The sequence below is a fragment of the Petaurus breviceps genome, unplaced genomic scaffold, assembly GCF_028583685.1.
Source record: "Petaurus breviceps papuanus isolate PSGF00001 unplaced genomic scaffold, PetGlider_PUasm1.0 90330, whole genome shotgun sequence".
Taxonomy (NCBI): domain Eukaryota; kingdom Metazoa; phylum Chordata; class Mammalia; order Diprotodontia; family Petauridae; genus Petaurus; species Petaurus breviceps.
Genome location: NW_027187219.1, coordinates 55,596 through 78,827, shown reverse-complemented (window position 1 = coordinate 78,827; position 23,232 = coordinate 55,596). Strand labels below are relative to the sequence as shown.

The window sequence follows — 23,232 nt, the reverse complement described above, 5'->3', positions numbered from 1 at the left end:
GGAGGGAATCTTTGAGTTGGCCCTAAAGGACTGGTCGGATTTGGATTGACATAAAAGTAAAGGCATGAACATACTCTCCCATTCTGGGAGAGAAAATTCGTGGCCCATATGAATGACAGCCAGGTATGAAGAGCTTAAATGAGATACTGGCCCTTTCATGACATGAAGATAGCTTGGAGAGAGCTAGGGAGTGCTGGGAATCCCTCCTCCCCTATGATGAGGAAATGGAAGGACTGCTTTTGGCTTCATCTCTTGAAATGATGATTACCCCTCATCTGATCCCTTGTGTTCTTGTCAGGCTGGAGCAGGATGATATAGCACTTAGGGAAGAATAAACAGCCCATCAGGCCTGCCCCAGATGCTAAAATGGCAAAGATCTCCACAGCTACAGTGTCCTTGCCCCGCACACTCAGGTGGGCTGGGATGAAGGAGATCCACACACAGGAAAAGACCAACATGCTGAGGGTGATGTACTTGGCTTCATTGAAGGTGTCGGGCAGTCGACGGGCTAGGAAGGCCACCACCAGACTGACCAGAGCTAGGAAACCCAAGTAACCCAGCATAGCATAGAAAAGCTCTGAGAAGCCTGAACCACACAGCATGGTGACTTTGGGTCCTGCCTCTGTAGACTTCATGGGCACTGGAGGCCAGCCTATGACCCAGAACATACACAAAGCAACCTGGAACAATGAACAACCAAAGAGGATGGAATTGGGGAAACTTGATCCAGTCCACTTTCTGAGTCTGATATCTGGTCTGGTGGCCCTGAAGGCAGACACAACAATGATGGTCTTGGCCAGAGTAGTGGACACACAGACTGTGAAGATAATCCCAAAGGATACCTGGCGCAGGGCACAGGTCAGGGGTATTGGGTGGCCAATGAACATGAATGGGCAGAGGAAGCATAACGCCAAGGAGCAAAGGAGGATGTAACTTAGCTTTTGGTTGTTGGCTCTGACTATGGGAGTGTGGTGATGCCTTATGAAGATGCCAATGATGGTCAGGGCAAGAAGAAATAGAAAGGTTGTAGAGGTGGCTAATGCTATGCCCAGCGGCTCCTTGTAGGAGAGGAAGTCAAGAATCTTAGGGATGCACTGATCCTTTTCATTGTTTGGCCATTGGTCTTCTGGGCACTTCAGGCAACTGGCACTGTCTGAAAGAGATTTGGGGTAATGAGTCAGATAAAGGAAGTGAGAGGAGAGGGACTTTTCACACTGGGAGAACTTTTCCTTAGTCAAGTAAATCTTTGTTTCCTCTTGATACTATATTGTATGAAAGCAATATACATTCTCATCAGATTTTCTTGGCTACCATATGACATTGCTGGCTCTCATCATGCTCACAATCCACCACAAATTTTCAGGATTTTTAGGAAATTTCATTTTTTCTAACATCCAGGTTGAAAGTACAAAAGCTATTTGTTGGCTTAAACCCAATAGTGACTGGCATGGAAGCTTTAACCTTCTGCATTTTTCTAACCTGGGCTAGTTTTTCTCTCCTTCAGTAAACTGAAGGTCTTCTACTTGTAGAGGTCTGCCATATTGGTGCTGACCTTGGTCTGAATGCCTTGGTCCTATTGCAGCTCTGAACTCCTGGACTCAAGCAATCCATTAACCTTGACCTCCCAAGTAGCAGGGATCAGAAGGATTCCCAGCTATCCCCAGATTCCCTCACTATCAAAATTTACTTCTGTTAAAACAAACTTGATTCCTATTAGCTTCTTAGTTCCCACATGACACTGTGTTCATAGTCACATTGCCTGAAAAATAGAAAGCACTTAATAATGGTCCACTAAAATTTCTAGGTCTTTTAAATATGAACTGCCTTCTAACATTATCTTTCCTTTCCTATACTTGTTCAGTTGGTCTTTTGGACCCAAGTTCTGTACTTGAGATGGCTATGTGGCACAGTGGATAGAGAGCTGGACCTGGAGTCATGAAGACCTGAGTTCAAAGACCTGAGTTCATGAAGACCTCAGATCCTTTCTAGCTATGTGACCCTGGGCAAGTCACAAATCTCTGTTTGCCTCAGTTTCCTCATCTATAAAATGGGGATGATAAAAGTGTCTGGCACATAGTAAGTGCTACATAAATGTTATTATTAGCTATTATCATTTTAAATCACTTTCCCTTGTTAACTTCGCTTACTGTGTAACACATAGTAGTTAATATAAGCTTTCTGACTTGACAGCTCTAACTCACCTTTCCAGCCTATTGAGATCTTTTTGGATGCTAGTCACATCATGCCACATTTCAGCTATGGTTCCCATCTTTCTGTTATACTAGTTCAAAGTAGAATCTGGATTTGAATTCAAGTCTTCCAATTGTTCTCTGGCTCATTTTAAACTAGACTAGTTTTTTTACTCTTGTTGGAAGGAAACCTTCAAGAAATGGCTGAATAATGACTTTTCAGCTATGCTGTAAAAAAAATTTTAAGTATGAATCAGACTAGAAATCCACTGAGACCCTTCCAACTGCAAAGTTCTGAGAATTAATATCTTCATGTCCTCCATATTCTTCCATCAGAAGTTGCTAGCATTGTTCTTTTCCATTTCTCCAATCTGACTCTTCTGACTTCCAACCCACTTACTTCTCCAACTAGTTGCATAATGCTTTTACCTCTTACCTAGCTCCACTATTTGCTTAGGGTCAAAATGGTCCCACCATTCTCCTGCCTTGCTTACCTGGTACATAGGCTATTGCTCCTTTGGGGCAGTGAAGGCACTGGTAGCAGCAGCTTGGTTGACCCTGGATGACTGACTTTCGAGTTCCCAAAGGACATGCTTCACTACAGACTGAAAGAGGGGTCTACTCATAGACAGACAGAAAAAAAGAGTTTGAGGGAAGTTTAGAGGAGACCTAACAGCATCTGTAAAATCAGTCACTAGCCAGAGCTTTTTATGCTTAGAAAGCTGGTCCTCAAATCTCTACTTTTCTGAGTTGTCACTAATGGAAGAAATTTCAATTGGCCATAGTTGGAAGTAAGATGTAATGACTGGGCCCATAGTTATTTCTTTCCTCTGGTTAGTTGGTGCTAATATTGAAGGGGAGCAAGTGGAAGGGGATGGTTTCTAATTCTCACCTTCCCAGGACCCTCAGCCCAAATGATGGTGCTGCTGTTTATCACCAGCTCTTTCCCTGGAGGTTCTCTGAAGTCTAAGTGTCCAATCTTGGAAGTCTGCAAAGTATGGTCAGGAGCAAGGTTTATGCTTATGACATCATAAATTGCTGGGATCTCCCCATCCTGGGTAAAGAAAATCTCTTCCTGGGCTCGAGTAGTGAAGTGGACGGCCCTTAGATACTGTAAAAACTGATACAAACACACAAGTATGGCAATGAGGAAGTGGAGTCAAAAAGAGGGCCCAAAGCCACTTCCACTCCCTTCAGAGTAAATATTCTCACATATTTTGGCTCTTCTCAATGGGTTTCTCTGGGGCTGTTCAATTAATTACACCTTGTATATTCAAGTGCCCAGATTGTAAGATCCCAGAGCCATAGATTGATAAAAAAAAGAAGGGACTTAAAAAACTTCTTGCTTTATAGAGAGAAGGAAACTGAGGCTTAAAGAAAGTGAGCTCCTAGCCCAAGGTCATCCAAATACTAAGTAGCTAGGCTGGGACTCAACGAATCACAAAAATTCAGAAATGGAAAGGTCACCCCAAAGTCACCAAATTCATCCCACACCCAAACAAGAATCACCTTTAAAGCATATTTAACAAATGGTTTCTTCACCTTAGAGAATTCCATTGAGGAGAAACCCACTGCCTCTGGAGACAGTCTAGTAACTCTCCTTGGGGAAGTTCAAAATTATATCTTCATAGATTATTAGAGCTTAAAGGAGCCTTTGGAATAATCTAATCCTAGATGAAGTTACACAATTGTTCTGACCAGATCAACCACAAATTGGTTATCTAATCTCAAATGATCCCCTCGCTATTACATGGCAATCTTCCAATTAGTATTGATGGACTTCACCTCCCATTTCTGATTGGTTTATAGGTTGGTTGGTTCATTCTCTAAGAGGACCAAAGTGACATCACTATGCTAAAGTCAAGTTACAGTGCGTCCAACTGCAGCTGATCAGACCAATATGACCTCAGAATGTTCTACCACACATCAGGCACAAATAGTCCATGTGAACATTTAGGAAGGATTCTCCAAATTTGTGCATCACACCCTACACCCCACCTCCTATTTCACTAAGAAAGTAGAAGCCATCCACTTTGAATTCCTTCTCCTTGCTAAGTACCTCTAATCCTCTCCACTTTGGCTTGCATTCTCTTCTCCTTTGTACCAGTCTCTGAATGAGAGTTGCCCTACTCTTTGCCAAGGTCAACTTTTTTTAATATTTCCCTCCCATTTCTTCCTACGTATAATTTGCCCTCTCCATCATTCCTTCTCACTTACTTATCTTCAATCTTGTATTAAGATAAAAGACAAAAAGAAAGGATATATGTGTGTGTTTATATACATATATACACACAAATTTAGACATATACATATATGTGGCCTTTTGTTGTATACATATATGTATTGTGTAATTGTACACATATGTATATTAAGCATTCATATATGTATAAAACCTCCAAAATCTACACATGTAGACCTAATCTATTCTATCTTTATCTATTCATTACCAACTGACAAAACTGTGCAGCTATTGTGACCCACACACACATCTAAGTCTATATAACTACGCTGTCATTTGCCCTATCCAATTAGCCTGAAATGCTCTGCCAGAATCCCTTAAATCCATATCTTCATCCCTCCCCTACTTTGCCAGCTTCGTAGTCCTGTTGATAAAGGAAATGAGGTTAGTTTGATATTAACTACTTGTGGTAGTTACACTGAATTTTAGTGATCACTCCTTCCCTTTCTGAATTGTCCCAAACAATCCCTTTAATAGAAAGGTATAGAATTTTCTCAGAAATTAAAATCAAGACCACTGTTTTGTCATGTTCAGATTCTTTCATATTCTTTTTTAAAATTGACAACATTTGCCCTCCTTCCAGGTCTATGGCATTTATCTCCACATTTCACAATATTTCAAGAGATCATTGGTAGTTTCAAAAATCACTTCTCCTGGTCTCTAAGCACTCTGGAGTGTAGTTTATCCAGGCTTAATGACTTGAACCTATTGAGGGAAACTCTCTTAACATCTCCTCAATTATCTTGGGATTCAACTCCCTGGATCTTTTATTCTTCCCAGTCTAGATATCACTCCTTTGGTACAAGGAAACATAAGAAAAATAAAGAGTCTTTCCTTAAAAACGTCCTGTGAGAAGGTACCCAAAGATAGAGCTGTTTGTGCTAAATGAGCTCAGAGATGCCTTCTAGTTTAGTATAATAATGTTCATCAGTTGAAAAGTTGGTTTTATTATATGAAAATGCTCAAATATCCCTAAAAACACCATCACCACCTGCTACAGTATCTGAAATTTCAATATTAAGGATACTGGGGGGCCCTTAGAAGCCTCTAGGAAAAAGTAGGTTAAGGTATAATTTCTCCTAGAGGATTTTTTAGAAATGCAGATGCTCCTAAAAAGTTGAGGTAATTAGAGTTAACCTCAGTTTCCCTATCTGCAAAACAGGGGTGATAATACCTCTCTCACAATGTCATAGAGAGGATCAAATAAAATAATATATATAAAGTGATTTCCAAACCTGACGTTTCATATAAATGTTAGCTATTATCATTTAGCTATGTGACTATGGACAGGCCATTTAACTATTCTGAGCCTCAGTTTCCCCTTCTTGAAAATAGAGAGAAGTAATATCTATCTCATAGGACTGTTGAGACTGTAAAATGACATATAGACATTAAATGTTAGCACATGTAAAATAATTACATAAATAACAACTTTTAGTGAATGTTAACTGTTCCAAAAAGCTTGCCTGGATCCCTTGATCCAGAAGGCAGGCTTAATCTTTGTATAGTGACTATGGCACTCAGTGTAGAATTCTTTCTTGGTTTGGGGCATAAGTTCCTTGAGGGTAAGGTACATACTTCACACATCTTTAAGCACCCAAAGGGCTTTAGGCAATACAATCACTTATGTCTTTAGACCTCCCTTTCCTCTCTAAGTTGCCTTCTAGCTGGAATGTTTTAGGGTTCTATTAACAGGCAGATTGATTCTGTATGTAAAAGCCCCCTTATGCTCCTAAAGATATCTTCTTTTCACCCACGTGCTACAGGGCATGACAAGGGTTATTATTATCCCCATTTTAAAGTTGAGGAAACAGGCTTAGAAAGGTTAAGGGATTTACTCAATCAATCAACTAACATTTCTTAGGTGCCTTCTTTGTGCCAGTTACTGTTCTGTGCGTAAATCCAAAAATGAGATAGTTGTTTGTCTTCCTTTATTCTCAAAGAGGACCAAAATTCCATCACTATGTTGGTGTCAAGGTATGGTGCATCCAACTGTAGCTGAGCAGACCAATACAAGATTGGAAGGCTCTACCACAGGTCACAAAAATGAAATGCTGCCTACCTCAAAGAGTTTACATCCTACTTTGGGCAATAACACACAATAAGCCTGGAAAAGATAGGCAAGAGCCAGGTTATGAAGGGTTTTCAAGGTCAAATAGGGGAATTTGTAGATTACCTTACAGACCATTGGAAGCCACTTAAGATTCATGGGGGCAGAAGAGAACAGTTCAATGTGGTAAGACAACAAATATTTCTTAAGCAACTTACCAAGATCACAATATAATTAGTCACATATCCAAGGCTAATATCCAAGGGACTCATACCAAAGAGACACTGACTAATCATCTGATAGCATCATAGAAAAATACATGGATATTTTTGATCTCCTTGGAGAGCAAACACTCAAGAACTATTTCTTCTTGGTTGCCTTTATCAGTCTAATTTTGATTGGTTATTGGGGGATGAAATGGCTGTAAATAATAGCTCTGGATGGTATGGGTATCAGTACCTTAAGATAAAATTATCAGATTCTATCTTGAAATTATTCTCAGAGTTGTTTTATAAGGAAGAAGTGAATGCTTCATGCAGTCATGCTTAGGTTAGTAAAATGGTGAGGGTGGGATGAGAAAGATGGGAAACAAGAATTTATTAAATACATACTGTATGCCACTGTGTTAAGTGCTTTCCAAGTATTATTTCATTTGAGCTTCACAATAATCCCGGAAGTTAGGCACTATTATCACCTCCATTTTACAATTAAGGATATAGAGGTAGAAAGAGGTTAAGTTACTTGCCTACATCACAATGCAAGTAAATGTCTGAGGGCTATTTGAACCTCAGATCTTCCCTACTATGAGCCCAGCACTCTAGCCACTGTACTACCTAGCTTCAAAGAGAATCTATTTTAAACTCGGGGCATATCGGTAGTAAGAATGAAAACGTAGAGTCCTCCTCACCAATCATTCCACCATAATATTAAAGAAGCTGGCTCAGGGAAGACTGAAAGACCCAGAAGATTGAGCCTCTTGCCATCCTGAGAAGCCCTTTGTTCGTCCCACCCTCATTGCTTACCTTTATCATTGAACTTTCTCCTGAAGTCTCTGGGGGATAGGTCCCTTCCATGTCTGGTTCTCTGATTGGCTGAAAACCTTGAGCATGGGAGGGGAGATACATCTCTGCCCATCCCTAGGGTTATTCTAGCTTTGCCTTTTATGGCAACAGCGACTAGTTCTTTGCCAGGTCTTTTTATTCCTACATTTCTCCCACCTTTGTCTTTGCCCTTCATTCATACGTAGTATCATAGATTGTAGAACACAGAGCTAGGAACTGAGAGACAATCTAGACCAACCTGCTCATTTTATAGATGAGTAAACTGAAGGCCAAGGAGATCAAGAGACTTATCCAAGGGATTCTTAGCCCTCCTAATCTCCTTTGCCACTCCCTTCCTGCTCATGGCCTCCTTTGTTCTATTTAGTGCCCACAAGCACTCATCCCATCCTAGACAGAGCAGGACATAAGGACACACATTCCTTGTCCCTGTCTCACCTGCCGTGGCCTGGCATCTCCTGTGCTGGCACAACTGCTACCAGTAGATTGTCCCTCCCCAAGGGAGCAGACCCTCAGGTTCTGATAGGCCACCAGGAAGGCTTTGGCTGCTAGGTAGGCTTGGTATGTAGCAGTCAAATCATCCAGGTTCAGTACAGACAGATGGGTGGGTGTCAGATGCTCCAGCCCTGTGCAATTAGGGGGAACACGTCCTGCTTGAGGACCCTCAGGCTTCAGCCCAGGCCAGGTGCAGCCCAACAGCTCCTGCCAGAACAACTTTATCAGGTGGTTGTGAGGGTACATGGCTGGGTGCAGAGTGGACAGGAAGTGCTCGAGGCCGGGCATTGGCCCTGTGTGTATCCCCATAAACAGTCCCCCATTTAGCATCTCTCTGGCTTCTCTGCTCAACACTGAGGCATCTGGTGAAAAAGAAGTGGACATGAGCCAGATTCTGTTGGCTACGCTTTTCTTTTGAAGGGCCTTGGCAAGGAGAATAAAGTGAATGTGGTAGCAGTCACAGATGACCACCTTAGCAGTGGAACCTTGGATGGTATAAGCTGCATCATCCACAGTGACTTTGTGGTAATCAATCCTCTTTGAGAAGCTCACGCAGCCTCCGTTCTTTCCAACCTCCTTTTGGAATTCCTGGTCCAGCCACTCAAAGGCACCAGTATCTGATCCCACCAGGCCCACCCAGGTCCAGTTGAAGTAGAGAAGTATTTTGGCCATGGCCTGAGGTAGATGGGCTCTGCTGGGGACTGTGCGGAGCAAGGAGGGGAACCGGTGGTGGTCAGAAAACTGGGGATGCTGAGATCCATGACTTATCTGGGGGAAGAAAAAGGGCCAAATGTTCCTGGCCAGAAAAGCCCAGCACTTGGCTTGATATTTCTTGAGGTTTCCCAGCAGCTTCCTGGGGATTAACCTTGCTTGATTTTCACCATCATTCACAAAGACCTGACCTTTCATCCATAAACTGGAGATAGAAGGAGCTAGGTGGCAAAGAGAATAGAGTTCTGAACTTGGAGTAAGGAAGCCCTGTATTCAAATCCTGTTTCAATCACATAGTTGCATGATTATGGGCAAGTTACTTAATTTTTCTCATCCTCAGTTTCCTCATCTCTAAAATAAGGATAATAATGGCACCTGCCTAGTAGGATTGTTGTGATTTAAATGAGGTAATGTGTATTATATGCTTTTAGAAGCTCAAAGTATTATATGAGTGCTCCCAATTAATAAGTAAGTAATAGTAGCAGTAGTATAGGTACCACCTAACTCCTAAAGTTGCTGTGAAAAGTGCAGTTTATAAACCTAAAAATTCTAAGATGAAAATATAAATAGAAGCTATTATTATTTAAGCAATTCTCTAATGGATGCCCTATCATGTTACTTCTCCCCCCACTCAGGGACTAGCACTGAGAATTCACAAGTTTGTTAAGTTGGGACCATAGACTATGGGTCTGCCTTCCTAAAGCTATGGCACACAAGCCCAGACCAGTAGATTCACCCTTAACAGTTAGACAGTAGACACAATTAGGTCAAAACAAAGGCATTTGCTAAGCTGATGCCAGCTTGACAAAAAGTCTGGGTCACAATCTCACAAATACACACAGCACCAGTGGGAAAGATGGTCACACACTTAGAGTACAGTGGCAGTGGGAAACACATGTGCAGAAGACTGGTGGCTAAGACAAACTCCTTTCTTCCACAATGTGGGGTCCCAGTGTCCTTCCTCTTCTCATTATATACTCATGCTGTTTCTCCCTGTGCTTAATGTATTTACCATATAGACCACTCATCTGGGCTCTCTAATCTGCTCCTTTCTATGACTCAACTCACCGTTTCCAAGGAAGAGTTCCCTTTTAAATCCATGCTCAGTCAATAAACATTTAATAACCATCTACCACATGCCAGGCATTGTGCTAAGTGCTGGGGAAAAACAGAAAGGTATTGTCAATTCCCTTCCCTGCTGGCAGAGATTACACTCCATGGGGCTGCTTCCAGATTCTTCCTACCCCCAACTCTCTCTGTCTCTGCATCTCACTGTGCTCCCTGCTGGATACAGTGTCTCTTGCAGGGTAAATAACTATTGCGAGAGGGCGAAGAGCAAGTTCCCTCTCCTTTCCCTCTGGTGCAGGCACAAGGGTCACTCCACAAAACTGCTGCCAGCCTTGAATGTCTCAATTTCTCTCTAGGCTGCCAGCATTAAATTTTTCAAGTTTCACTAGAAGCATGGCCCATCTTTTGTCAGCCAATGTCTGGTTCACCTTCTAATTCCATCAGGGAAATTTCTTCACATTTTTGTAAATGAATAGCATGGTATAGACATGTCTTTGAATTTATTTTAACACAACAGCAACTCATTAGTCTGTTATCTGACTCTTACCTTCTATAATTACATCAACTGGACTGGGTCTAATATGGATGTGTGAGAAAAAAAAATACCATAGCTGGATGACAGTAATTAACAACAGTAACAACAGGTAGCCTTTCTATAGAATTTTAATGATTGCAAAGCACTTTGGGTACATGTTATTTCACTTGATCCTCACAAGCCTGTGATTTAGGGGCTATTGTTATCCCCTCAGACAGATGAAGTGGCTTGCTCACCACCACACCTCTAAGACACATATGAAGCAGGAGTCAAACCAGATCTTCCGTCCTCACCCCAAGTCTAGAGTTCTATATACTCCAGAACCACTCCCAATAATATATGTTAACACTGGGAGATGGGGGTGGAAAGAGGTGTTTTTTCCATTTCAGAGAAGTATGTATGAATGGTGAGCTCACCATCCCTTGGAAAGATTACACTGTGACCTGAAATCATAGGCATCTTTTTGCTGTTTGATGAAGGTGGTTTCATGTCTGAGAAAGAAGGTCATAGGCCAAGTCATACTTAGAAGAAGGTCCCATGTAGAAGATTGTTTTTAGGGGGAAATAATCATTGGCACTAGTGTTGATACAAAGCAAAGCTGCTTCTATTCTATGGCAGAATGGGCAGTAGTATGATTTGATGCGCAGTTATACACCCTAATCTCTCCCCTCCTGGTTTATTAATAAAACTTTAAGTGTCATAATTAATGCTTTATCCCTTTATGCTGAGCATGTGCATGGGGTAGGGGAATGAACCTTTATTAACCTAGAGATATTTATACTAATTCAGTGGAAAACACATTGGATTGTGAGTCAGGAAACCAGGGTTTGGGACCTGGCTTCACCATTTTCATTCTATATTTATTTAAGCAAGTTACTTGAGCTCCCTAATTTCTTGATAAAATAAAATTCAGTTCACAAAGCATTGTGTTATGTATGTGCTAGGCACTGGGGATCAACAAACAAAAATTATATAGACCCTGTCCATAAGAAACTTACCTTCTACTTGGGCCAAACACCATGTACACAGATGAGTAAATGGGGAAAGTGAACAAAGTAAATACAAAGTGATTTTTGGAGGAGAGAACACTAAAGACTGTGGGAGGTCAGCCGAGACTTCCTGAGACATGCAGAGCTGGAGCCAGACATTAAAGAGAAACTAAGTCATTAAGTGACTTGCCCAAGGTCACACAGTTCCCAAGTATCTGTGTACTTTTATTACAGTTTCCTCCCTGGTTCATGAACTGACTCTTCATCTTCTTTTGTTGGTATTCTTGGTGTCCAACTCTCCATGACCCCATTTGGGGTTTTCTTAGCAAAGATACTGGAGTGGTTTGCCATTTCCTTTTCCAGTTTATTTTATAGATGAGGAAACTGAGGCAAACTGAGGGAAAAGTGACTTGCCCAGGGTCACATAGCTAATAAGGGTCTGGATTTGAACTCAGGAAAATGAATCTTCCCGACTCCAAGACCAGTGCCCTATCCATTGCACCACCTAACTGCCCTAATATACATAACAGTTTCATTTGTATTTGTCTTCTTTGTATTTCTTCTGTATCTATTCGTATATGCATTCATCTCACTTTTAAAATGTTTGTTCCCTGAGAATATGGAATTTTTTTCATTCTTTGTATTGGCAACTCCAGTGCTTAGAACATAGCTGGTATTTAATAAATGCTTTTTGATTGACTGATTTATTTAAAGGTGGTTTGGTTGTAAAAGAATTTAAAAAGTAAATAGAAGAACGTGAATTTTACTGTAGAAGCAATAAGAAGTCATTAGACATCATTGAGTATGTGAGTAGCTCTAGAGTGATCTGACCATACTCAGTGTATAGAAGTCATTGTGGTGTAGTGAGAAGAGCCCTGGATTGGGAGTCTAGCATCTGGGCTCGAAACTCAACTCTGCTACTTACTACCCATGTGACTTTGGGCAGATTACTTCACCTCTCTGATCTTCTGAAAAATAAAGGAGTTGGATCTGATCATCTCTTGGGTCCCTCCCAGTTTTTATCCCTAAGAGCACATGTTCCTATAACTAATTGTGAAATCCTTGGCATGAGCTACCCCTTAGAGCAAACCTCCACCAGGCACATGTTCTCAACCCAAACCTACACAACTCACTCCACTGATGGGCATTCTGGGAATTACACTCTGCAACATTCTAGAGTGTATGCAGTCATCTTAAGTAATTGCAAAAGGTTCAAAGATTCTCAAAGGCAAAATTAAATTTAAAGTCACTATTCTTTAATGCGGTCATATAAGACTGAGATTGATATGGCATAGAGAAGTGCTGAACCTGGCATCAAGAGACCCACATGTAAGTTCTACCTGCTATAAAATTACCTCTCCTCCTCATCTTCTTCTATTTGCCCACCCCCCAGCTAGCTGTCAAGGAAGGAACCACTAACAACAAAGTGCTTATTAATAATGATCACAGTAATATAATATTAGATCTATATTATTTAAATAACATTCATAATAATCGGTGACATGTACATAGCACGTTAAGATTATGAAGCATTTTACCCATGTTATCTCCTTTTGTCTTCACAAGAGCCCTGGGAAATGGTTGTCATCACTATACCCAAATTCACAGATGAAGAAAGTGAGCTTGAGATGTTAAGTGCCTTACTCACCTATGGAAGTTTGGGGATGAAGTAAAAAGACAAGAATCTGGGAGTCCAAAGAGCCAGACTGTGCCACGCTGAGCAAGCCATTTAAACACTCTGGACCTCGTGCTTACACATGTGGAAAATGAGATTCATTTCCCTCTTCTCGCTTAGCTCACAAAGGTTTTATAAGGAAAACACTTGATGAACTCGAAAGTATGGCTTAAGTGCAAACTATTACTTTGGGTAATATCTCAATGTGCTATTCTACCTTGGACTATTTTCATTTTAATAGTTTGTAGCCCAAAAGAATGAATCTCTAATGGTAAAATGTCAGGTATTATGGAAAACCTAGCATAAAACTATTTTGCTTTTTCCTGGAATGCCTCAAATCACATTCTGTGACCACCCATCCACTGCACCCTGGAGTGCACCTGGCTTGGCTGTGGGTGGGAAGGGCCAAAGAAGGGCTTTTAGTCTTGGAGAAGAGAGGAAAACACTGGAGCAGGTACCTCTCACTAGCCATAAATTCTCTATGTCTCGAGGTATATCACTCACCTGAGGGACTTTGTAGACAGAGAGCAGCTCAGCCATTGCCTCTGACTCTGGGGAAGTCATCCCACCTATGATTCCCAGGAGTCGGTGCTGGGGGCAGCAATCAAAGTTGGGTGTTGGGCGGAGCTGTCCAGACAAAAGGCCAAGAGTGCTCCCAAGAGCCCGAGGCCCAGACACACAGGAGTCATAGAGCTGGAATCCCACTGTGACATTGGGCAGGAAGCTGGGATCTCTATTTGCTTCTTCCACAGCAAATAGCATGCCCAGGGCATCGAGGAAGAAACGAGCTTTGAATCTTAGGGAAGGAACAAAACACAGCGGGCTCACAGCTTAGCACAGCCTTGGCAGTGGTGCGTTACATCTTAGAAAGCCTCCTCCTTCCCCATTGGCTGGATGTATTCTTCTTTCTATGGTGATGCTATGCTCACCCCTTCCCCTGAGCTGGGCCTCAGTTCCCTCCTCTTCAAAATGAGAGGATTAAACTACATCAGTGTCATAACTCCCTTTGGCAGTCCATGGATGTGCCCTCTGGACTCCTCAGAATAATGGTTCTAGGGGTGGCTAGGTGGCACAGTGAATAGAGCACCGACCCTGGAGTCAGGAGGACCTGAGTTCAAATCCGACCTCAGACACATAACACTAGCCATGTGACCTTGGGCAAGTCACTTAACCCCAATTTCCCTGCCCTTCCCCCTCCAAAAAAATTAATAATGGTTCTAAATGTATAAAACAAATAGTATTTCAAAGGAAACCAAAGGTTAGTGAAATTAAAGATAGATTTTTCTTCTTATACAAGTTCCTAGATAATACCCCCACCCCCTTCCTTCAGGTTAAGAATATCTGATCTGGGTGATTTCTAAATTCCCTTTAAGAGTTTTGCATAGTGGACAGAATGTAAACCTCCAGACCAGAAAGCTTTTGGTTCAGATCCCCCTTCACACACTCACTGCGTGACCCAAGAGAAATCATTTCATCTCTTACCCTCACTTGTGTCATCAGGAAAAAGGATCCAGGCTCAAAAGAAGTAAGGTAGACAATGCATTAGCAACTTAAGGGTGAGGTTCTATTATTACTGTTGCAATGTGTCTTTACACAAATTATTCAGATGGAGATGTGAGGGCAACATTTCCTAAATTAGCTGCTGACACAAAGATGAATATGTAACTTGACAGAGACTCGGGATTATTAACTGGACACACCATGAGAGTGGGTCAAATCCAATAAGATACAATTCAGCTGGCATAAAGATGAGGGTTTTTGCAATTTAAAAAAAAAAAGCCCTGTGTGAGAACAGGATGGAGACTCAACTAGGAAGGGATTCAAGAGAAAATGACCTTGAAGCTTGAGCTGACTCCAGGGCCAAGCTGAGCAGACAATGTGACACAGAAACGGTGGGGGACAGGGAGCGATGTTTGGCTGCCTCAATAAAAAGGGAGGGGCTCCTGTCCTGCTGTGCCCTGCCCTGGTCAGGCCCCAGCCGGAGCAACACTCTTGGCCCCCCCAGAACCCAAAGGTAGAAGCCAGAGGGGAGGCAGATATAGACTCAGCAGGTGGAATGGAAAATGCCTAACAATTAGCCCCAATAGAAAATGGGCTGGGATGACTCAGAAAGCACTGATTTTTCTCTCTCTGAAGTAGTTTTGGAAAAGCTGGATAGGCACCTGTAAGGGCTGCTTTGTGTTTGGTTTTGTTGTTCAGTTCTGTCCAACTCTTTGTCGCCTCATCTGGAGTTTTCTTGGCAAAGCTGCTGGAGTGCTTTGCTATTTCCTTCTGCAGTGGTTTAGGCAAACATAGGTTAAGTGACTGACCCAGGGTCACACAGCTAGTATGTGTCTGAGACCAGATTTGAACTCAATCTTCCTAACTCTGGGCTCAGCATTCTATCTACTAAACCATCTAGCTGCCTCTTGTTTTTTTATAGGAATTATCATTTGGGAAGAGGTTGAAATCAGTACCCACTCAACTTCCTTTCAACTCCAAGGCACTTAATTAATGTTAACTGAATTAAATTAAACTTCAGGATTTGGGGCATCTCACTTCAGGAGAGTCACTGAGCCTGCTCAGAAAGATGGAGGCATGCCTTCTAAGGGAACCCACAAAGTTTGGCTTAGAGAAACGAAAGCAAGGGGAAGGGCCAGAAGGTGGTGGCTAGGTTTGGGGTGGGTTTGCCTTGTTTTGTTTGGGGAGTACTAGGGAAAAGATAACAGTCTTCAGATGTGTGAATAGACATAAGCTAGAAGACTGTTTGGAGTTCTGCTTGGCCCCTCAAAGACAGCACCATACCTGATGGGTGGAAGCTACAGGGAGGCAGATTGCAGCACAACATGAGAAAGAAGTCTCTAACAACTGGAACTGTCTAAAAATGGAGCTGGCTGCCGTGAAGGTAGTGATTTCCTCATCACAAGAAGTGTTCAATTAAAGAATGAAAGGTTATCACTAGTGTTGTAGAAGGGACTTCTCACTGTGGAGGGTGAACAGGAAATAGAACATATAGCTCATGGAGACCCACCAACTCTTATTACATTATGACTCAATGATTCTAGGATGTCACCCTTGGATTAGGTGATCTCTAACAAAGAGTAGGGGGCAGAGTTTCTCTTTTTGAGACACTGTGAAACTGACTTGTACACAAGACCCAGCCACTCACAATTCAATTTATATTCACACCAATATGATCACATCCCTCCTAGATTCATTCTCTCTGTCTCTGTCTCTCTATCTCCACACACACACAAAATAATAATAATAATAAATTAGCCAGGGCCAGGCTCTGGCCATTCGGACTGGTACAATCTTGGTAAAGGGGGGGGGGGTAATAGAAGGACTGTGGCTCAGCCCCAGGGGCGTGCCCCTGAGTCTATCACTTAGAGCATGCTTGCCCCTGTCTTTTAGTCTTTCCCGAGGACCAAGGGCAAGACTTACTGTTGGCATGGTGGCTGCTCTGGAGGCTGGTGAAACGTTACCTTCTGCCGGATAAGCTGGGCATGCAAAGGGGTGACAGCTCCAATGAGCACGTCCCCCTCAACAGAAATCCGTTCAGTGGTACTAGGGGCAGGTAACCGGCATGGAGATTGGACAGCATTGAATGGGGAAGAGAATGAGATCAGAGGAAGGAGCAGCAGCAAGCATCGCATGGTGATGGGTTCTTCCCATATATGTTTGGTGATCTTCAGTCCTCAGAGGATGCCTGCCAGCATCTGGAGTTCAGCTCTTCTCTGAAGCCCCAGAAATCAAGGATCATGGCTATTAGGAGACTGAGGAATAAGTCCTGCACAGGACTCTGGCACTATGCCCACTTTTCTCTCTTCCTAGAACTGTCTCTTTCACTGGCTGCAGTTTCTGGGTCTTCCCTCTTAAATCTTCCTCAGGCAAGGCCTGTGCCAGCTCTGGTCATAATCTGGCAGTCCTCAGGTCCCTTCTCCCCCTGTTTCATCTTGGCTGAACTAGAGCTCCCTTCAGGACCAGATCCCTTACCCTGAACAGAATTCCTCCTGCTATATCCCTGGTAGGCTCCTCCATTAAAGACAGGGCCTAACCTCCCTCACAGAAGGAGCCTTTCATAAAGCCAGCTCTTACATCTGTGTTTATGAAGGATTCAGCCTGGGCCCCCTGATGACTCCCCAGCCTCCAGGATGTCAGCACCACCTGTACTCTGCAAAGCCCAAATTTGGCTGAGTGGCAGGTGGACCAAACTGGCCTCAAGGTTCTCCTGTGGCTAGCCTTATGATCCCAAGAGGGATCCCTGTCCCCTGGATAAGGAGGGAAAACAACCGTACCCGACCCATCCCTCCACAGCCACTGGGAAAATTTATGTCTCAGACTGCCTGGCACAATGGATCACCTCCACTAATGGGAATTATCAACCAGGGGATTGAAGCACAGAATTCATTCTACTGTGTAATTCAGGAGCTCAGGATGGACTAAAGAATCAGGCTGGCCATACCAATGAGAACAGCTTCCATTTATCTGATGGTCAGTAAAGTGCTTCCTAAACCACTTTCCTTTCTCATAACAACCCTTTAAGGCAGAAGGCAGGGATGATTATCTCAATTTTACATGTGATGAAATCGAAAATTCAGGAAGGGAAATGATGTTCACACCATACCAATCACACAGCTACTATAGAAGGGCTTTCAATGACTTCTCCTGGTCACTCATTTGGGCAAAGAGGTGGGATTTTTGCTGCCAAACCACCTGGATATTTCTCTTTAAGCCGTTTCTGGTTACAGATAACTTCATATTCTAAACACAACCCCATGAGAAAGATAGGCAGAGCAGAGATTATCTCTAGCTGACAGATAAAAACACTAAGGCCCACGTGAAGTGACTCTCTTACCTAAGCTCATGCTCTTTGGACACTTGGCAGTAGCCCTCTGTCTGGTCTCCCAAACTCAAATGAAAACACTGTGTGGGCAAATTTCAGGTCCAGAAAGGGGTTTGCTCTATCATGTACTCAAATGCCTACATCCTTGTTCCAGGTGACAAAGGGGCAGTGTAGTTCAGAGGGCAGGTTGCTGAATTGGAAATCAGAATGCCTAGATTTGAACCTATCTCTGCATTTATCTCTGTGAATTTGGGCAAGTCTCGTAATCTCAAATTTATTCTTTGTAAAATGGGAATGTTAGACTTGGATAATCCCTAAAGCCTCATCCAGATTTTACATTCTATAATCTAAAGGAAAAAATAGACTTTAAAAACTGGACCCAATAGAGAAACAGATCCTATTGTTGAAAACTTCTACTCAATTAAACATGAGAGACAGCAGATCATGTCATGAGAACAGGCTTTTTTAGAGGGAAAGGAGAGAGATTAAGGGATTTTCTTGCCAAGGAAAGTGAAAGCACAAGAGGCATGCCATGGTTGGGGAAATTGGACAGAGGAAAGAAAAGGGATGTGAATGTGCCATGAAAATGGATAATAGCAACTTCTCAATTCTGTCCAAATCATAAGATTAGAGATTTAGAGCTGGAAAGAAACTCATAGACCATCCAGCCCAGTCCAACAACACCTTTATTTTATAGATAAGAAGAGCAAGGAACAGAGAAAGAGAATAAGTGACTTGTCCAACACCACACAGCTAGTCAATTTTCAGATAGATTTGGAACCCAGGTCTTCCTGAATCCAAATCTAGAACATTATCCATGAAGGAATGTAGCAGAAATCCAAAATGGGTGATTCTTAGCATTTATGGTTGGGAGGGATGAAGCAAGGTGCTGGAAACAAACTTGGCTGGGTGACAAGGTTGCTGGGACTGAGTTTGTCCTGTGTGAAATTTGGAAGACGCCCTATGATGTTAAGGGAAGGGGAGTAATCTATGGTCCATAAAACAGAATGAAACTCATGGGTCCAAAAAGAGGCGGGGCCCATGGCCTTGGCCTCTGACACAGAACTTTAACTCCCTGGTCAATTAACTTAAGAATGTGTAGGTGTAAAATGGTGAGTTTAAACATGGGAAAAAAGATGAATTCAATTTATCAATGCCCAGCTTGCTGTCAGTCAAGATGACAGCATGACATAATGGAAAGGACAAATAATTTTAAGTCAGAAGACCATGTCTCTTGGCAGTGAAAAAATTGCAGTCTAGACATTTTGTAGGTCTAAATCCACCACTCTGACACCTACCCAATGCTAACCTAATTAACCAGATTGTAGAGGTCACCCTCCTCAAACACCACTTCATGCTTAAGTTTAGTTGACTGATCTACTGCTGGGAGTGCTACAGACATTTGGTTTCTCTCTCCTTCCCAAACTACAAAGCCCTGCAGAGAAGCCAGCCTCCAGAGGAAAACCCCTGACCCTAAGGCAGGAAGCAGAAGCTTGAAGGAATAGAAGAGCAGAGTACTGGGTGGAGTACTGTGTCTGAGACCAAGGTCGTGCCCTTTCCCCGTTTGGCCCTACCACTGCTTGGAAATATTAGTCTTGGTTAAGCCTCTTCCCTTGGCTGAGCATCAGATTTAAGCATAATTATCTCTAAGGTCCCTAGCAGTTCCACATTCTATCATTCCAGGAAGTATCCTATGAAAAAATGAAGGCTAGAAAGTCATTCCCTTACTTACATCAGTCACAGTATCTTGTCCTTAGTCATTTGGTCAGAAAAGAAGCATTTAGTAACTACTTAGTAGGGGCTAGTCACTGTGATAGAAAAAGACAAACACTGGGTTTTCTCTCAAAGGCTCAATGTCTAATGGGGAATACAACAAGCAGCCCCACTCCCATCCCACACTCAGTCACCCAACTATGTAAGAAATTCCTCCTGCTATCACTCTTCCAACAGGGGTATGTGAAGATGGCTAGATAGAAGAATCTTCTCTCTTTGTTAGACTTGCTTTCCCCATCCTCCAATCTGACACAGATGACTATTCACAGAGACTTTCAGGATTCTGGGACAGAAAACAGACTTGTCTGTCCTGTGGGGAAGGGGCTTGGTTCAATAACATCTGGCTCCTTCTTGTCAGTTTTGTGTCCCAGAAGTGACCATGGAAGAGGGGGGCAGAGTTAGCAGGAGACAAGAACACAAAATGCCCTTTCTTTCTGGGAAAAAAATAGTAAAACTGGGATGAACCAACCTTGCATTGAGTAGATTGTCTCCCAAAAAGACAGCTTTCTCCCAGTTATCCCTAATGTGGCATGGGAGGAAATTATTGCAGAGGTCACCCTCTTCAAACATCATTTCATACTTAAGTTCATTTTGCTTCCAAGTCCTTGACGGAGCTACTGCTGGGAGTGCTACAGATATTTGGTTTCTCTCTCCCTGCCAGACTTCATAGCCCTGCAGAGAAGTCAGCCTCCAGAGTGAACAACCTGAGTCTAAGGCAGGCAGTAGAAGCTTGCAGGGGTAGAAGAGCAAAGTACTGTTAAGGCAAAGGAAGTGTCAAAGGAAGAAAACATCAGAAACAGTGTGAACAACACAGAAGAGGGTGATGAATATCTTCAGAGACATCATAGCATTTAAACGTAGAGCCCAGATGCTGCAAGGCCCTCATTCTACAATGAGGCCCAGAGAGTAATGACTGGCCCATGGTCACACAGGTAATATGTGGCCGAGGCAGATTTGAAGCTGATATTTCTAACTCCAATCCAATGTACTTTCCTAGAGTGATAACTAGGGTTGTTTGAGTAAGGCGCTATCCGTGGTGCTGAACCTGGAGGGTGCTGACAATATTTCTAATCCTTAGCACATGATAAGCATAACGAGGAATACCTGATAATTAGGGTACCTGATGATGGGCTAAGGCCAACGGTGCCCCCACCTGCTGCCCACCCAAGGGTGCACTTTCCATGTGGTTTATGTTGTGTTCCCCAGATACAAAACTGCTGAGTATCAATACACTCTTTCCATTTTAACAGTGCCTTTCCAAATGGAGACAAATAAGCCCCAACTTAGAAGGATGATATGAAGATAATAATAATGAAATTTGTCCCTTTTTGCTGCTATAATAACTGTAGACTTTGAGATTTATAAACCACAATAATTCACCAAATTAGGTCATTCAAATATTATCCCTAATAAGAATTAGCAATCTTTTGTACATGAAACACCAATCTGCTGCCTGCTGTTCTGGCTATTTGTGCTTTCCATGTGCCTTTCCTATACACTGACCACTTCTCATTTTGCAGTATAGTTATTTGTGTATTTGAAATTAATGAAAAATAGAAGTATAAAGGATCTGATGGATCCCCATGCCCAAACCTCAATCCTGTAGAACTGGGAACTAAGGCCAAGAGAAGAACAGTAACATTTCCCAAGTCACACAGCAAGCCTCCTAGTTCATTAGTCATTCAGATTGCTACACCATGTTTACCTGCTTTAATGTCTTCCCTACTAAACTGTAATCCCTGTGAGGTTAGGGAATTTGTCTTATGTTTGCAAATGGGACTATATTAGATGATCAAAAAGGTCCTTTCTAGTTCTAGACACTATGATCCCTCCCATATCCTAATGGAGCATCAGATATAAAAGATTATAAATATCCACTATTATTATTCCCATTATTTGGAGGAGAAAACAGTCAAAATGAATAGTGAGTCACCCAGAACTACATCTCCTGGGAGACCTGGAGTCTATTGATGACTTTTCTGAAGGCATCTTTAACCTCCTTGTTCCTCAGGCTGTAGATGAAAGGGTTCAGCATAGGAATGACCACAGTATAGAACACAGACACCACCTTGTCCTCTTCCAGGGATTTATTTGAGTTGCTGCGCATGTACATGAATGTGAGGGTCCCAAAGAAGAGCATCACAGCTGTGAGGTGAGAGGCACAGGTGGAGAAGGTCCTGGCTCTTCCTCCAACTGACTTGACATGCAGGATGGCCCTGATGATAAACAAATAGGAAACCAGGATCACTAGAGCATTGACCAAAATCACAAAGTTGCCAAAGAAGAGAATCAGAATTTGGCTGGTGGTGGTATCACTACATGAAAGCTCCAACAGAGGTGGCAGATCACAGAAGAAGAAGTTGATCTCATTGGGCCCACAGAAGGAAAGTGTAAATGTGCAGGCTGTGCGGAGGATGGCTCCTGATAAACCACCACTATAGGCCCCCGCCACTAAGCCCCAACGGGTGCCTGGTGTCATGGCTGATGAGTACAGGAGAGGACTGCTAATGGCAACATAACGATCATAGGCCATCACGGCTAGCAGGAAACACTCGGTGGCAGCACAGATTGTGAAAAAGAAAAACTGAGTAGCACAAGAGTTATAGGAGACACTTGTCCTTCCAATAACCAGGGTGACCAAGATCTGAGGAATAATGACTGAAGAGTAGCAGGCATCCAACAGGGAGAGGTGGCTCAGGAAGAAGTACATGGGCATGTGAAGACGGGCATCCAAACAAATCAGGAGGACTATGCCCATGTTGCCCAGCAGGGTGATAATATAGAAGCTGAGAAACACCAGGAAGAGAATAACTCCCAACTTGGGATGGTCAGTGAAGCCAGTGAGAATAAACTCTGTCACAGTGGTATGATTCTGCTCAGCCATTCACTCCTCTATTGCCTGACTGGATGAGGAAGAGAATGGCAGTAAAGATCCTGGACCTGGACACCAGGACAATCAATCACAATATAAAGGAAACTCTATGAAGACTAAAAGGATACTTTAAGGAAAGGATAATAATCTCATCTCACCTTAGGCAGGGTCAATGAGTACCTATGATTAGCCAAAACCTTGGCACAGGGTGTGGGAAGGAAAGAGTGATTGCTGGCAAGGATAAAGAGAGAAGAGTTCTTAATCAGGAAACGAGCAAGCCAAAATGAAATGAGATTGTAACAATTGACATTTATAGCACACTTATCATGAGCCAGACACTGTGCTGAGTACTTCCCAAATATTATTTCATTTGACCTTCACAACAACCCTAAGAGGTAGGTACTATTATTATCCACATTTTACAGATGAGGATTCTAACATAGGTTCAGTGACTTCCCCAGAATCAAACAGCTAGTGTCTGAAGCTGGATTTGAACTCAGGTCTTCCTGACTGCAGGCTTGGTTCTCTAAGACTCCTCTCCCCCTCCCCTAGTTAATATTTAGTGCTCTAAAATCTAAAGGGCTGTGACAGTCAGTAAGACTGGTTCCAGTAGCAGGGCATTTAGGCTGAAAATAAGAAAGGAATCAAGAAGTCAAATATGGAATATGTTAAAGGAGTTGGCCATTTGTTTGATAGGGTGGTATAAAGGAACATGAATTTGGAGGGAGAGAGTATCTATTTTCCCCTAGAAGA

At 42.6% G+C, this 23,232-nt stretch overlaps 2 protein-coding genes across 2 annotated transcripts; both read right to left on the bottom strand.

The window, feature by feature from the left end:
• Positions 1–245: 245 nt before the first annotated feature.
• Positions 246–13,771, bottom strand: LOC138177010 (extracellular calcium-sensing receptor-like). The gene is made up of 5 exons (XM_069107993.1): positions 13,514–13,771; positions 7,975–8,799; positions 3,082–3,309; positions 2,684–2,807; positions 246–1,153 (listed from the first exon to the last, which is right to left on the bottom strand). Exons 1-5 carry the CDS (start codon positions 13,769–13,771, stop codon positions 246–248), a joined length of 2,343 nt encoding a protein of 780 aa, XP_068964094.1.
• Positions 13,772–21,546: 7,775 nt separating this feature from the next.
• On the bottom strand, positions 21,547–22,527 carry LOC138177009 (olfactory receptor 9I1-like). Its single transcript, XM_069107992.1, has one exon. It carries the CDS (start codon positions 22,489–22,491, stop codon positions 21,547–21,549), a length of 945 nt encoding a protein of 314 aa, XP_068964093.1. The 5' UTR covers positions 22,492–22,527.
• Between the last annotated feature and the right edge of the window lie 705 nt (positions 22,528–23,232).